Source organism: Schistocerca piceifrons, chromosome 2 (assembly GCF_021461385.2).
Source record: "Schistocerca piceifrons isolate TAMUIC-IGC-003096 chromosome 2, iqSchPice1.1, whole genome shotgun sequence".
Taxonomy (NCBI): domain Eukaryota; kingdom Metazoa; phylum Arthropoda; class Insecta; order Orthoptera; family Acrididae; genus Schistocerca; species Schistocerca piceifrons.
Window position 1 is genome coordinate 230,150,668 of NC_060139.1, and position 17,955 is coordinate 230,168,622.

Here is a 17,955-nt window from a genome sequence, read left to right on the forward strand (position 1 = left end):
TTTTATTTTTTAAAATCGACAATGAATTCCTAACAATAATTACTACTATTTCTCGCTAATATCACCTACAGTTATGTCATCTACTTAATTCTCGTGCTCTGCTTACTTCGCAACGTATTACTACTGGTATCGTCTTTTAATGGGATTTATGAAAGAGTTTATTTTATTCCATCGATATTTAAAAATAAGCTAAAGTTACCGCTGAAATAAATGCGATAATTTTTTCTTTGGCAAATAGTATAGTTTGTTAATACGTTATACAATCAGTTCCATTCACTGTATGAATTACTTTCACTTCCTGAATTACGTTATTAAACGGTGGCCCAATTCCGTTACTTGCCAGTGTCAGTTTGAGATAGCTTCATGTTTTTGGGAATCTAGTGGTGGTTTCAGGTATCAGTGTCTTAAATAAACTTTTTAACAAAATTTACGATACAGCTCATTACTCTTCCATGTGGCTATTATCAAATTTCATTCCCTTACTAAAAATTAGAACGCACGAAAATATGAACATCGTAGACTGTCTTATGAGTCATTCCTGGAAGTCGTCCATCGAAGGTTATATGGAGAGTGAGAGAAATTCGCTGGTGACATATAGTTTGGTTTTAGGAAAAGCTTAGGCACAAGAGAGACAATAGTTGCACTACAAGACCGTATGCAAAGTGCTATGACCAGGATAAAAATGTGGGCCTTTGTTTTATTGAATGAGAAAAAGACATTCACAGAGTACATTATAAACTCATGGAAATTCTCTGAATAGATTAGAAAGACATCCGCTGTTTAGAGAATTTATGTTGGAATACAATGTATGTTGGAAAATCATTCGTTAAGTCTGATAATTTGGTCATCGAATTGCTTAATACATATATATAAAGAGTCCAACAGTGATGCATTCTGTCACTACTGTTACTGAAGATGTACTCAGAGTGTCTTTCATGAAGGACTTGGTGATCTAGAAAAAACATAACGGCTAATGGAGTCTTCAACAACATTCACTATGCTGGTGATTTAGATGAACAACTTCTCAGCATAATAGGAGATTACAGCAGTAATGTAGGTCTGAATATCAATACCAAACACCTGACTCCTTTAAAAATGTAAATCTACGATTCGACTATTCCTGCAGTATGGTGTTTGACGTTTGACGAAACTTATTGTGGAACTCTTTAGTGAGACATTCCTTGTGATACGGCAACATGTCCACAAGATGAGTACTTATGATCCTGGACGAGCAGTTAGATGGTTCGAAGTCGGTCAAAGTGTCACTACTGTGGCCACGACAATGGGTGAACCCAGAAGCGTTATCTCGCTGTGAAAAAGGGATCTGAAGGTAGAAATGCTCTGCAAAAGCATGCCGATTGTCGTAGACGGAGCACCGCGCCGTAAGATGAACGATACGCAGCCCCAGTGGCAAAAAAGAACAGACATCTTACTCCTAGATACATGGCTGCAGACCTTGCAGCCGCTATACCTGTCTTTGTCAGAGCTATTTCACCATTATTAAATCAGTCTGGCTTGTATCCTTGGAAGACCGTTATATGCATCCTCTTTCAACCGCGCCATACTGAGAAAGTGTTCGTTGGTACAGAAAGCATGTCGGTCGGGATCAGCAACAAGGGTCCAGAGTGATGATCCCCGACGAAACGCTCTTCACAATGGTAAGTGCTTCTGGCCACCAGTTAGTGTGGAAAGAGAGAGGAACAGTTTAAGCACAACACAATGTTCATGATCGTCTTCGGTTGGCCTAGGCATTATGGTCTGAGCTGGCATTGTGCACAATGACCAAACACCGCTGCGTAACTTTACCACAGCGGTATTGCAGGTATATTGTTCTGGATCATGTCCGTCTGTTTGGGTGTCCGTTAGGTCCAGATTATGAATGACAACGTCCGTTCGATAGGATCGCTGAGGTGTTGAACGCACTGGAAAGTGAAGAAATCGAACATCGAGAATGGGCTACGTACTCCCCGGACATAAACCCCATAAATCACGCCTGGTATGCTATTGACAGGCGTATTCCTGAAGAAACATCCACTCCCTGAACTGTGCAAGAACTGAAAACCGCCTTGAGAGAGGAGTCGGACTACATCTCCCAAGGGTTTCTTAACAGTTTTCTAAACAGCACGAATAACAAGTGCGAAATGTGCATTAATGCCCGAGGAAGGAATATTCCGTACTGAGGGTTCAATATCGACCTTTGTGTCGGGAGTCTGACCTGTGTCAAACATGAACGCTATGTATGTCTGTTATCCTGCTTTCCATTTGGTGAAAACTGTACCATTTTTCATTATAAATATACCATTCCACATCTGTCACGCATGTAGTGTGTTTCATGTCGTCCGTCATTGTCTGTCATTATTCCTGTCCAAAAATGTCTCTACTCCTTAGCACTTGTCAAGTAGTCTAGATTAGACATGGAGATAAAATGCCGCATAGAGAACACCCGTAGTGATTTCTCAAAATTCGAAATAAGTGCCTCTAGCACGGCCCTAGACCTAAAGTTTAGCGTTCGACTTCTAAGGTGCTACATCTGGTCTGTACTTCTCAGCGGTTCTGAAGGGTTGCCACTAAATACGCCAACAACAAAGAAGATCGAAGTCCTTAAAAGGTGTATTTACCACAGAATGCTTAAAACACTTTGGACAGAAAGAATAACTAACACCGAAGTACTGTGATAAATACACAAAGAGTGCGAAATGTTAACATCATGTAAAAGAAGAAAAATTTCGTGCCTAGGATACACTTTACGGAACACCAAGTAGATGCTTACACAGTTAATAACATAAGGGAGGGTCAAGGATAAAAGAACAAAAGTGCAAAGAAGAATATCGTGGTTAAATAATGAATAAATATGCATCGCTTTTCTCCAATATCCATTAAAGGATAGGCAGAAAAAGAAGTACTTATACAACATTATAATATTGCCTTGCGGTCCCTTTCAGTGTCTTACCTCGTTGCTTTGACCAGTTCTGATTGCTTCGCAGGACACTATGGTAAGCAAACCAAATACCAAGAAAAAGAAGCCAAACAGACTGGTATTAACGCCTAATTTACCGCTCTTACACAACGTCGCTGTTCGTCAGCCGCGCAGATAACATGTATGTACTATACTAATCGTGCTCCTGTCATTCTTTCTTTACCACCATACAACGCGTAACAGCTTTCTAATACGCGTATTGCAGGGAGTGTTTCTGGAAAAGTTCACTCATTAAACTTGAACCTATGATTTGCATACATTAAACTCATATGCTCGAACTATCAGTTTTAGGGACTATGTCAGTCATGTGGCAATTGCTTCCAGCTTCACTTACAGTTCTCGTTGGAGTCCTGTCACTCTAGTAGCGAAAGAGGTGAAGCTTGTAACTGTATTGCAAGGTACTTCATGGTAAATCTTAAAACTATCTCGCATTAAAAAGGTGTGATTTTGGGGCAAACACAGAGCACTTACAACGCCGTCATATTCAAGATAGATCAAAACCAAAGAACAACATTCGTGGAACGCATTCTTCCCCTTAAAAAATAAGAAAAGTATAGAGTATTTCAAGTCAGTCTAGGACAAATTATTATCCGAGTTCGCGACTGTCGTCCATAGTACGTTAATTTTTCAGAGAACATGTTATCTGCGCTGTTTTATAGTTGATTGTAAACAATTCACACAATACGTCTGGAGTTCCCACCGTGCACCTTCATATAAGCTTCAGTTCGCAGCTGCAGTAAGCTCAGAACATGTTCGGATACGTGAAAGACACACAGCGTTTTGTCTCACAAGCTTTCAAAACTGACACGAACAGGTCGCTCATCACTGGCTGCATCCAGAGCACCAGAGCCAGAAGAAGGGGGAACTCAGACGAAGAAGTCTGAAAATGTAGGAGAGTGAAGAGAGCCAAACACCTCTGAGAAATACCTTGAACAGTCGATTTGTTCCCACTTCCCCAATGATTTCAGTAATTCCGAGGGCTGTTATCTATCCCTTCTGCCTTATTTTATCGCATGTCTTACAAATATCTATTAAATTTTGACTCTAATACTGGTTCCACTAAGACTACAATATCTACTACCAATTTTTCTTCTATGAAGTCGACGATTCCGCCCATTGTAGAGGTCTTCAGTGCATTCTTTCCACCTACCTGCTCTCTCCTTTGTGGTTACTAGCGGAGTTCCCATTATATTCCTAATGTTGACGCCGTTGCCTTCAGTTTCACCTAAGATTGTGCTGAGTTTTCAGTTCGCTGAATCAGTCTTTCCGATGACCGTTTTTTTTCGTTTTCCTTGCATTTCCTGCAGCCATTTTGCCTTGGCTTTCCAGCCGTTCCTTTTATTTCGTTTATAAGTGACCTATATGGCTATATTATTGTTTCTCCCAGCACATTTTTGCACTCCCTTCTGTCATCGACCAGTTGAAGTATTTCTTTTATTACCCAAGTTTCTCCGCGATTAACTTTCTTGTACCTATGTTTGTCTGTTCAAATTCTGTTATTGCGGTTTTTAGAGATGTCCATTCCTCTTCAGGTGAAATGGTTTCTCTGGTAGTCACTATCGCATTGTCTACAGCCTTACGGAACTTTAGACGCATCTCATCAGTCCTCCCTACAGCAGTACCCCATTTCTTTTAGGCGATTTCCTTCCACGTTGATTTTACCTAACGATTCTCTTAAACTCTTCACAATTACTAAATTGTGATCTGCGTCTTTAGATGCTCCTGGGTACGCCTTAAAACTCAATATCTGATTTCGCAATCTGTGTCTGACCATGATGTAATCCAGATGGGACTCTCCCACGCCTCTGGTCCTTTTCCAATAACACCTCCTCTTGTTATTTTTTTAACAGCGTATTCGATATTACTAGCGAAATGTTTTGCAGAACTCATATAATATTTATCCTCTCGCATTCCTATTACCAATCCCATATTCTGCCGTAACCTGTCTTCAGTTCTTTTCGCTACTATCACCACCACAGTCCTCCATGATTATTAGATTATTATCTCACCTTACAAATTGAATTAAATGTTCAGTTTCATAGCATGTTCACCACGTTAAAATCCCACCATACCACTCTCCAGCTCGTAGAATGTTACCCTTTCGAAGGTCACTCAATTTTTTTCTGATAGTCGCCTCCACCTTGAGAGTCGCCTTCCATATGGGGACCGATCCGGAATCTTCTGCTAATGGTGAGATCGTTAACAATTCATTATACAGGCCACACGTCCTATGGATACACATTATTTGTCTTTAATGCAGTGCTTTCTACTGCTTTCTACTTCCCTATGTCGTTGATCATTATTGATTCTTCCATCTTTTAGGGGTAGCTTCGCACCCCAAGGACAAGAGGCTGCCCTGAACTGTCTGATCCTCTGCCCTCTTTGATAAGGCAGTTCGCACAACCCGGATGACTCTCTGTGCTGGAAGTCTTCGTCCTCTGTTGGTACTGATTTTTATTCAGATTTTAATCACTAGCTGGAATCGAACCCGGGAGCGACCTCGTTTCTATTACTAATCAGAGATGCTATCCCTATGTGGTTCCAAATATAAAGTCCTCTTAAGTCAAACTTTGATTAAATGGCACTTTGTGACAAATTCTACCAGGTGGCTTCCTCTTTCATTCCTTTCCCCCGTGGCATGTTCATTACTAGACTCTCTCCTGCCTTCTTAGTATCGCATTTGTGTCTCCCATGACAGTTTAATTTTCGCCTCTTTTGAGGTATTGAAAATTTTATCTCATCATAAATATTTTTGTCAACCTCTTCATTATCTGCAGAGCTCGTAACCATATATACCACAGGTGTGGTTCGTCGTACCTTTGTGTCTGTCTTTGATACGAAGATTCGTTCGCTATGCCGTTCACAGCATTCACTCATACCTATTTTCTTATTTATTGTTAGACCTGCTGCTGCAAGCCCCTATTAGATATTGTACTGGTAAGCTTATATCGTGTTAGCAGAGGTCCTTTTGTTCCTGTCACCATATATCACTAATCCCCAGTACATCTAACGTCACCCTACGCATTCTTCTCTTCAATCTCTCCAACTATTAAGGAAGTCACCCGCTAACCCTGAGTACATCTAACGTCAGCCTACGCGTTCCTCTCTTGAAGTCCTCTAACTATTAAGGAAACTAACATTCCACACTCGGATATGTAGAATGCCTGATTTTTTTTCCAGATTACAAATACCTCCTGAGTAATCGTCACTCACAGATCTGTCCAGATCATCAGTCATCCAAACTGTGGGCCCTCCAACCGCTGAAAAGTTGGTTCAAATGGCTCTGAGTACTATGGGACTTAACATCTATGGTCATCAGTCCCCTAGAACTTAGAACTACTTAAACCTAACTAACCTAAGGACATCACACAACACTCAGTCATCACGAGGCAGAGAAAATCCCTGACCCCGCCGGGAGTCGAACCCGGGAACCCGCAACCGCTGAAAAGGCTGCCGCCGTTCTTATGTACCGTATGTTAGACTAGACTCTCCACAGATTCCGTCGTAAGATCGTTGTACCCACGTTACGGTGAAATAAACTGACGGTGTATTAAGCTGATTTATCATGTACGGAATTCGTGACACCCTTAGTTGGCAGTACCAACTAACAAGTACGTTTAGCTCAAGAGGATGGTAACAGGAAATGGCATCCACTTACGTTTACTTACATACGGATTCGAAAGTTTTGCAGTAATGTCCTGGTAATGTAGTATGAATCTGAAATAAATGGAACTTCCACTACACGGTTGTGCTGTTATCGATCGTTAACGAACGCATCCAGATGTGAGACAACGGCAGAACGGAAAAAAGCTTGCATTCACTGCATCAGATTTGCACCTGGTGGCCAAAATTGTTACTAAGTTATTTTCCAATATAGATCGTTTCCGCTTTGATGCAGTAGAGTATGAATCTTGTTTCGCTGCCATAAAATTACTGCTGCCCACGCTGGCCATCTGTGAACAGAACCACACGGTATTTCAGATTTACTTGACCGTAAATGCGAACATTTTAGGTTAGGCTTTACCATGTCTGTTACTGACGTAAAATGAAACAACAACTTACTGCTACCAGTCGCTGTTTATTTGTCTCCACGACGCGTTTCAAAGGTTTAAACCCGTGTCATCAGGTGGATTTATATTTGTTAGCATGACGTGTGTGTGTGTGTGTGTGTGTGTGTGTGTGAGTGTGGGTGGGTGGGTGTGTGTTTGTTTGTATTTTGTGTTATGATTTTTTGGAGAAACTTATGGTACTGTCTAATGGAGAAACAACCATAAATATTTAGTTATGTTAGCACGACACCCCGAAATGTACAAGGGATTGATCTCATTTACAAATATACTATCATGCCAACAGTTTGTACCCCCTGTCAGTTGAAACTATATGTACATCAAATAACGGCACAAATTGTACATCTATCAAATGACTCTGAGCACTATGGGACTTAACATCTGAGGTCATCAGTCCCCTAGAACTTAGAGCTACTTAAACCTAACTAACCTAAGGACATCACACACATCCATGACCGAGGCAGGATTCGAACCTGCGACCGTAGCGGTAGCGCGGTTCCAGACTGAAGCGCCTAGAACCTCTCGGCCCCACCGGCCGGCGCTGTACATCTGTCCGCATATTTTAAATCATTAACCAATGTATTGCCCCAACCTTTAGTCAGTTATTACACGTAACAGATATATTGTTAAGATAACCATGCTTGCTCTCATCCAATCGCTTCTTCCACCCGCTCTCTCCCCGTCTCTTTCTCTTTTCCCTCCTCTCCGTCTGCCCACAGCCTTTCATTCCTATCTGTGAATCCCAAGCAAAATTGTTATTTATGTATAAGAGTATGAAGTTTAAGCTATGTAAAGTTGACAGAATTGGATTTATATACCACCTGAAATATTTACTCCAACGCATGTACTCAATACCTCAAAACAAAGATCTCCAAAATCCTTTAAAACTTATTCTGCGGGCCGGCCGCGGAGGCCGTGCGGTTCTAGGCACTTCAGTCCGGAACCGCGTGACTGCTACGGTCGCAGGTTCGAATCCTGCCTCGGGCATGGATGTGTGTGATGTTCTTAGGTTAGTTAGGTTTAAGTAGTTCTAAGTTCTAGGGGACTCATGACCTCAGATGTTGAGTACCATAGTGCTCGGAGCCGTTTGAACCATTTGAACTTATTCTGCAATAATGTTGTTATGATGTATATTCTTTGTACTTTGTGATAATGTTTCTCTTCTGCTATATGATCCTTGCATCTAATAGTTTCCAGATGCCAAATTTGTTTACAAAAATATGACAGTATACATGTGATGCGTTACGAGAGCGAAAGGAACCTGTGACCACTGGAGGTACTCTGTTTTATTTATTTTAATTTTTCCGTCAGATACACGTTCAGTTTTTGGTTTTAAAAAAAAATTATGTTCTGAAATAGTGTTTGGTTTCTCTACTACACAGTACCATAAGTTCTTCCAAAAATCGTAACACAACACACACACACACACACACACACACACACACACATACACACACACACGGGGTAGCCGAGCGGTGTAGGGCGCCTTGTCACAGTTGCAAGCCCTCCCCCCCCCCCCGCCCCCCTGCCCCCCCCCCTCCCCACCGTCGGAGTTTCGAGATCACCCTCGGTCATGGGTGTGTGCGTCGTCCATAGCGTAAGTTAGTTTAAGTTAGATTAAGTAGTGTGTAAGCCTAGGGACCGATGACCTCAGCAGTTTGGTCCCGTAGTCCTTACCACAAATTTCCAAATTACACACACACACACACACACACACACACACACACACGCACATACCAACAAATGTATATCCACACGATTATAGAGGTTTAAATCTTTGAAACGCTTCGTGGAGATAAATAAGCAGTGACTGGAAACAGTAAACTTGTTGTTTCATTTACGTGACGTTTTGGTCTGTGCAATCAGAATGTTCGGCATAATAGCGTGAGGTGCTGCGTTGTTTTGTGTTGCAGACCCGTGCGCTGAAGTGGAGTGCGAGGCGGGCGGCGTATGCCAGCTGGACGAGGATCGGCGGCCCACGTGTCGCTGCGAGGACACGTGTTCCAGCGGCGGCGGCCAGCAGGCACCCGTTTGCGCCTCTGACGGCCGCTCCTACCGCAGCGAGTGCGAGATGCACCGGCACGCCTGCCTGCGGCGACAGGCACTGCGCATCATCTACCGCGGGGAGTGCAACTCAGGTGGGTCCCCAGTGACGTCACAGCCGCAACTAGAGCGCCTGTATAACAGGCTGAAACGTCCGCCACGTTTCCCCCAACTCTGAGGAATTGACTGTGTTCACTTTGTGGGTGGTCAACGTATTCCCGCAACTTTTTTCCGGTATTTCTTATAAAATATTTGATGTTTCATGTATGAAGTTTACTGAGCAGCAATTAACGTGTATTTTAGAATGTCTTTTCCATATAACAGGAAAATTAAAGTGTAATGTTACGCAGCTATAGAAAAGATGACTCCGAAATTGAGTGGTAGTTTGCAAATATTAAATGTAATGAGTTTAAAATTCAATACTAATGCGTTCAAATATAGATATTATGTACTAACAACCTGTGCCTGTATTATTTTTTGCCGGTATATAGGCACTTACAAAAGCAGAGTTCATTTTTTAATCATTGAATGAACTCAGTCGTATAAGCATTTTCACATAGGCTTATTACCAAAAATTAACATTTTGTTATTTTCTGTTCATTAAGTTAAATTAGTTCCTGCCCAGCCGGGGAAGCCTGAGTAAACCCTCCACTCACCCTCTGCCCAAACACCAACTGCAAAATTTGTGTATGTGGAATTCACGCTGTTATTAAATTTCTTTATCATTAACAGAAAAGTGAAGCACAAAATTGGTTGCTTGTTGAGCTGTGGTCAAAATTTTATTCATCAAACTTTTATTCTTGAAAACTTTATCTTACTTGCGCAGGTTCCCTCAAAATGACCAGTTCGCTATAAAAATATCTTAATTATAACTCGTTCTACCGTACCTCTATAAGATATATGGTTAAGTATCATTCAGTTTGAGTACGTATGTTCACGATAACGGCGTATAAATACGTAACAATAAAATATTCCTCTCCACTTTGCCAACTGCAGAAATACCGCAGGAATCGAAAAATTTTGAGACGAACTGCATTAGTATAGTTGTCGACTGGGGAAACTACATACAACTGTTTTCATGTTTGTAACTGCTTTATACTAATATATATTTACAGTACACAATTGAGCCTCAGATCCTCTTTCCCATATGTCTCTGCGGCACCTTACACAGGATCTTTTTCTTTGTTTTTAGGTCACTAGGAAATATAAACATATGAAAACCATTTTTCGCATGGTTAGTGCAATTCGCAGCATAGCAGCCACCCATATTTACGACGAATTCTTTAATACATTTAATTAAAATCTCCACCCGCATCCTGGTTCAAATGGTTCAAATGGCTCTGAGCACTATGGGACTTAACTTCTGAGGTCATCAGTCCCCTATAACTTAGAACTACTTAAACCTAACTAACCTAAGGACATCACACAGACCCATGCCCGAGGCAGGATTCGAACCTGCGACCGTATCGGTCGCGCGGTTCATGACTGTAGCGCCTAGAACCGCTCGGCCACACGCAACCAGAATCATATGTGTACGGTATAGGCCATGAGGTTACGGCTGAAGAGTCGACATACCTCTACGGATATCAGAATGACATGCACCGGGTGACCTCACCAATAAACAGATCACCCCTCAATCAGGTGAATTTAATTACAAGTGTTGCACTATGGAGAACTTGTTGTTGTTGTTGTGGCCTTCAGTTCTGAGACTGGTTTGATGCAGCTCTCCATGCTACCCGATCCTGTGCAAGCTTCTTCATCTCCTAGTACTTACTGCAACCCACACCCTTCTGAATCTGCTTAGTGTGTTCATCTCTTGGTCTCCCTCTACGATTTTTACCCTCCACGCTGCCCTCTGCCCTCCAATGCTAAATTTGTGATCCCTTGATGCCTCAGAGCATGTCCTACTAATCGGTCCCTTCTTTTTGTCAAGTTGTGCCACATACTCCTCTTCTCCCCAATTCTATTCAATACTTCGTCATTAGTTATGTTATCTAATGATTTAATCTTCAGCATTCTTCTGTAGCACCACATTTCGAAAGCTTCTATTCTCTTCTTGTCCAAACTATTTATCGTCCATGTTTCACTTCCATACACTCCATACAAATACTTTCAGAAACGACTTCCTGACACTTAAATCAATACTTGATGTTAACAAATTTCTCTTCTTCAGAAACGTTTTCCTTGCCATTGCCAGTCTACATTTTATATCCTCTCTACTTCGACCATCATCAGTTTTTTGCTCCCCAAATACGAAAACTCCTTTACTACTTTGCGTCATTTCCTAACCTAATTCCCTCAGCATCACCCGACTTAATTCGACTACATTCCATTATCCTCGTTTTGCTTTTGTTGATGTTCATCTTATATCCTCCCTTCAAGTCACTGTCCATCCCGTTCAACTGCTCTTCCAAGTCCTTTGCTGTCTCTGACAGAAGTACAATGCCATCGGCGAACCTCAAAGTTTTTATTTCTTCTCCATGGATTTTAATACCTGTTCCGAATTTTTCTTTTGTTTCCTTTACTGCTTGCTCAATATACAGATTGAATAACATCGGGGAGAGGCTACAACCCTGTCACACTCCCTTCCCAACCACTGCTTCCCTTTCATGCCCCTCGACTCTTACAACTGCCATCTGGTTTCTGTACAAATTGTAAATAGCCTTTCGCTCTCTGTATTTTACCCCTGCCATCTTTAGAATTTGAAAGAGATTATTCCAGACAACATTGTCAAAAGCTTTCTCTAAGTCTACAATTGCTAGAAACGTAGGTTTTCCTTTCTTTAATCTTTCTTCTAAGATAAGTCGTAGGGTTAGTATTGCCTCACCTGTTCCAACATTTCTACGGAATCCAAACTGATCTTCCCCGAGGTCGGCTTCTACTACTTTTTCCATTCGTCTGTAAAGAAATCGCGTTAGTGTTTTGCAGCTGTGAATTATTAAACTGATAGTTCGGTAATTTTCACATCTGTCAACACCTGCTTTCTTTGGGATTGGAATTATTATATTCTTCTTGAAGTCTGAGGGTATTTCGCCTGTCTCATACATCTTGCTCACCAGATGGTAGAGCTTTGTCAGGACAGGCTCTCCCAAGGCCATCAGTAGTTCTAATGGAATGTTTTCTACACCCGGGGCCTTGTTTCGACTCAGATCTTTCAGTGCTCTGTCAAACTCTTCACGCAGTATCGTATCTCCCATTTCATCTTCATCTACATCCTCTTCCATTTCCATAATATTGTCCTCAAGTACATCGCCCTTGTATAGACCCTCTGTATACTCCTTCCGCCCTTCTGCTTTCTGTTCTTTGCTTAGAACCGGGTTTCCATCTGAGCTATTGATATTCATACAAGTGGTTCTCTTTTCTCCAAAGGTCTCTTTAATTTTCCTGTAGGCAGCATCTATCTTACCCCTTGTGAGATAAGCCTCTACATCCTTACATATGTCCTCTAGCCATCCCTGCTTAGCCATTTTGCACTTCCTGTCGATCTCGTTTTTGAGACGTCTGTATTCCTTTTTGCCTGCTTCATTTACTGCATTTTTATATTTTCTCCTTTCGTCAATTCAGTTCAATATTTCTTCTGTTACCCAAGGAGTTCTACTAGCCCTCGTCTTTTTACCTACTTGATCCTCTGCTGCCTTCACTACTTCATCCCTCAGAGCTATACATTCTTCTTCTACTGTACTTCTTTCCCCCATTCCTGTCAATTGTTCCGTTATGCTCTCCCTGAAACTCTGTACAATCTCTGGTTCTTTCACTTTATCCAGGTCCCATCTCCTTAAATTCCCACCTTTTTGCAATTTCTTCAGTTTTAATCTACAGTTCATAACCAATAGATTGTGGTCAGAGTCCACAACTGCTCCTGGAAATGTCTTACAATTTGAAACCTGGTTCCTAAATCTCTGTCTTACCATTATATAATCTATCTGATACCTTCTAGTATCTCCAGGAGTCTTCCATGTATACAACCTTCTTTCATGATTCTTGAACCAAGTGTCAGCTATGATTAAGTTATGCTCTGTGCAAAACTATACCAGGCGGCTTCCTCTTTCTTTTCTTAGCCCCAATCCATATTCACCTACTATGTTTCCTTCTCTCCCTTTTCCTACTCTCGAATTCCAGTCACCCATGCCTATTAAATTTTCGTCTCCCTTCACCACCTGAATAATTTCTTTTATCTCATCATACGTTTCTTGTCATATAAACTTGTACTACTGTAGTAGGCGTGGGCTTTGTGTCTATCTTGGCCACAATAATGCGTTCACTATGCTGTTTGTAGTAGCTTACCCGCACTCCTATTTTTTATTCATTATTAAACCTACTCCTGCATTACCCCTATTTGATTTTGTATTTACAACCTTGTATTCACCTGACCAAAAGTCTTGTTCCTCCTGCCACCGAACTTCACTAATTTCCACTGTATCTAACTTTAACCTATCCATTTCCCTTTTTAAATTTTCTAATCTACCTGCCCGGTTAAGGGATCTGACATTCCACGCTCCGATCCGTAGAACGCCAGTTTTCTTTTTCCTGATAACGACGTCCTCTTGAGGAGTCCCCGCCCGGAGATCCGAATGGGGGACTATTTTATCTCCGGAATATTTTACCCAAGAGGACGCCATCATCATTTATCCATACAGTAAAGCTGCATGCCCTCGGGTAAAATTACGGCCGTAGTTTCGCCTTGCTTTCAGCCGTTCGCAGTACCAGCACAGCAAGGCCGTTTTGGTTAATGTTGCATGGCCAGGTCAGTCAATCATCCAGACTGTTGCCCCTGCAACTACTGAAAAGGCTGCTGCCCCTATTCAGGAACCACACGATTGTCTGGCCTCTCAACAGATACCCCTCCGTTGTGGTTGCACCTACGGTATGGCCATCTGTATCCCTGAGGCACGCAAGCCTCCCCACCAACGGCAAGGTCCATGGTTCATGGGGAAGGAGAACTTAACAAACTGAATAAATTATACAGGGTACAACGTAGCAACTACATTAAGTAGTGATGTATAAATGTGCCCGCCTCTATTTTTATTTTTACGTGCATATGATAATAATAGCAATAATTAAAGGCTTCACCAAAATGTAAAGAGAAGAATTTACGACACCTGTAAAGCGACGTGTAATAAACTGTTTACGCTATTCTTTGATACTGTTAGTGGAAAGATAAGTGATCTGTTGATTTAAAACGTGTATGGGTAAAAATCCTACGTCAAGACCGCAAATTTTCTTAATTGATTACCAGTTTCGGCTCATTGACGAGCCATCTTCAGATCTAAAGATACAGAAAAGTGAATATAAAAAGTGAACAACACAAAATAGTTTAATATTTGAATTCCCATTATGTAATACATACCAGTCTGAAATGTTGTCCAGTGTGTAACAATTATCATACATCGTCATATTCTTAGAGCTAAGTTGCCCTAGTTAGATAAAAAATCATACAGGGATAATGGGAAAAATGTTAGAACGTGCCACACAAAAACATGAAGAAGTATGTGGTGAGTGATATGAAATACCTTACCTGAAACGTAAACTCGTAGTCGGTTGTATAAACTGATAACGTTAATCACTAATCAAAATTATTACACTGCCCATTTTGCCACATACATGTACAAGCGATCGACAACAATGACAGCTGCATCGCACATGAGTGGCTGCAAAAAATATATCACTCCCAATACTCACAACAGGAACACGGACTTGTCTGTGTGACAGCTGTCAGCCAACTGGCTGGGGTGTAGCGTCATGAATACACGAAAACATTGCCAGACGCCGCTATCATCCAACTAATTTAATACTCTAGTAAGAGAAGGATGTTTATAAATTGAATTTTTTATAAATTTAAATTATATAAATGCGAGAAATTGTTTTCAGAACAGTATATTTGCAGTAAACAAACACTGATTATCGGCTGTTTGTTAAACAATAAATTAAAAAAATTAAACCGAACGAGGTGGCGCAATGGTTATCACAGTGGACTCCCATTCAGGAGGACGACGGCTCAAACCCGCCTCCGGCCTTCCCGATTTAGGATTTTTCCTTTTCCATCCTTCCCTAATTCGATGGCAAAGATGCCCTGGCTGCTTGGTCCCTTCCCCCAAATCAAGCAACCGAAAAAATTAAAAAATTAAAAACAGTAAATATTGAATATAGACCTATTTTGTATTGTTCACTTTTATATGCAATTTTCTGCATTTTTCGATCTAAATAGTCGGCCGCGGTGGCCGAGCGGTTCTAGGCGCTTCAGTCCGGAACCGCGCGACTGTTACGGTCGCAGGTTCGAATCCTGCCGCGGGCATTGATGTGTGTGATGTCCTTAGATTAGATACGTTTAAGTAGTTCTAAGTTCTAGGGGACTGATGACCTCAGATGTTAAGTCCCATAGTGCTCAGAGCCATCTGAACCATTTGAGGATCTCAATATGGCTCGTCAGTGTGCCGAAACCGATAATCAACAAGTAAAAAGAACTTTTTATCGCACGTGTTCTAAACAGTTTCCTTTGTACTCCAATTAAAGTAAGAAGGAGTACTTGAAATGATACTGAGTAGGTGGACGACTGAACGTTACGTATGGAAGGCAATGAGTTGCCTAGAACAGGAATGTGATTGTGAAGTAGCAGGAAGTTACATGGACGTAGTGTTTACGCGAGAACGCAAAAAGCATCCCTTCGGGTTCAGAACTATTTATTTTAATTATGACTTAAAGAAGGTAATTGAGGGCAATACCTAATGTGTCATATTCCACTGTTTCAGTTCACAGGTTTTCATTCATTTTCAAGAGCGGATACATTTAGCGTGAATCGAGAGTGCAGAAGCAGATGTTCAATGGATCGGCCCCAGGTGTATTGGCGTTTGGTTGTAAGTCGCTACAGGACTGCCTGAGGGGCACATCACATAGATCAGTAGTTTCCACGCGTCAGAGGTTCGAGTCCTCCCTCGGGCATGGGGGTGTGTCTTGTTCTTAGCGTAAGTTAGTTTACGTTAGATTGTGTGTAAGCCTAGGGACCGATGACCTCAGCAGTTTGGCCCCATAGGAACTTAGCACAATAAAAAAAAAAATATGCGGTGAAGGATACAGGTTGGTCTAAAAGTGAGACACACAGTAACAAATACGACACCTACAGTGTAAAGCCAGGTTTCCACATGCAACTAAAGTGACGCCACAGGAAATGGCAGAAAGGCTGATACGGGAGGAACGCCATGTGCTGTTCTTTCGACACACGCTTATGTCAGACTTATAGTTGCACGGTTTTCACTACAGAGCCAGATGAGATTATTCAGACACTGGGATTGACATCCAGGCTATGGCGTTAGAATTGAACCAAGAATCTAGTAAGAAGAAGAGGAATCATTGTATTTTGAAGTGAGTTTTTCGCAGAAATAACACAGGGGCATCAAAAACACTTATGAACCAAACATTACTTGTAAACAAAAATCAATTCTTTCCAATATTTATACAATGTCCTCAAAACTACAGCCTTAATGGTCTTGTGTAATCTGTTGGAAGCTATTTAAAGTGCCCTGAAGACTCATTTGAAAGCTAATATTTTCACTCTCGCCCACTGCATCAATTAGGTTCGACGAAATATTAAAGTTACCCCCGTCGTTTTTAACAATACCGAATTTTGAGTGGTACGTTTGGTACAAGTGCACTAAAAGATGTTGTAATATAACTGATTTCCTTTATTAAAGATACACTCAATCTGAACCTATACATCCACCAGAAACCTTGTTACTTCATTTCTCAAATGTACACGCCAAGTGTTCAAGGGCACTCAAGTTGCCAGTACTAGAAGTTGAATATTCTACCAGTATACATTAATTTTCATCGATTTTAGAATTAAGCGTACTGCTGTGAAACTACAAATTTCATTTAAGCACTCAGTAAAACTTGCTTACTCAAACGCAAATCTTATCCACGTATCATGTAAGAAGCAACATATACTTTAACCACGTAAATTAAGAATTATGTGCTGATAAAGGTTTTATATACCAACGTCTCACTTCTTGCCATTGAAACAAAATAAACTGTATTAAAATCAACGTACTTTGGAGAAATCTTTATTGAGGTGCACCACTGAAACTACATATTTTCATAACACACAAACATAAATACGAAAACCACCTAACATGTCGTTTTAGAAGCCGTGAATCACGATGGTGGCTGCTCGATTTCTTTCTGACGCCAGTCGGTGTGGGAAGGAAGGTCGCACCATAAGGTTAAAGCGTCTTTAACTTTTGTGGCATGGTCAAATGTGACGTCATTCGAGTAGCGTCACTAGAAACTGACTGTTTCCACATGGAACTTTGATGAAGCCACTCGAGTGGCGGCCAAGTGACGTCTCTTTTGCTGCATGTGGAAACCCTGCGTAAGGCTGGGGTGACTTGAACAGAATTTTTTGGAAAGTCAGACATACTGCGGCGATTCGCACCGTATTTTAGCCAAGCAACCAGCTGCGGAGAGCCAAATATCGTGTCATCCTGTAAAAACCAGCTGTGACATGCACATGATACAAAGACACATCTGTCTCTGTACCTAGTTTCCCACTAAAACTAATACTTTTCAAGTAAAAATCTGGATTCACATATTCTCCGCTATGCTGCTTTTCTCAATCGATTTTGAAGAAATTTTTCCATAAAAAATTAATTCTTTCGCATCTTATAGTGTGACATCGCCGTCCGATAGTGAACTGGCTCCATTTTTGTTATTATTTATGATCGTTGTGAATTTTGTAATTCAGTTGCTCACTGAACACATTTCGATAAGTTTGTATTGAAAATATAGTCACTAGCCAGTTTAAGTTTTGTGGCGTTTCACATTCATTGCTGGCTGGGGTACATAACGTTGGTCGACAATATATGAGCAAACCTGCTA

General features: G+C 41.2%; 1 protein-coding gene across 1 annotated transcript in view; it reads left to right on the forward strand.

The window, feature by feature from the left end:
• The window catches only part of LOC124775274 (agrin-like), a 369,325-nt gene that overhangs the window by 20,163 nt on the left and 331,207 nt on the right, over nt 1–17,955 (forward strand). Inside the window, exon 2 of the mRNA XM_047250112.1 lies at nt 8,958–9,182. Within this exon, the coding sequence (XP_047106068.1) occupies nt 8,958–9,182 (225 nt within the window). The remainder of the gene's footprint in view (nt 1–8,957; nt 9,183–17,955) is intronic.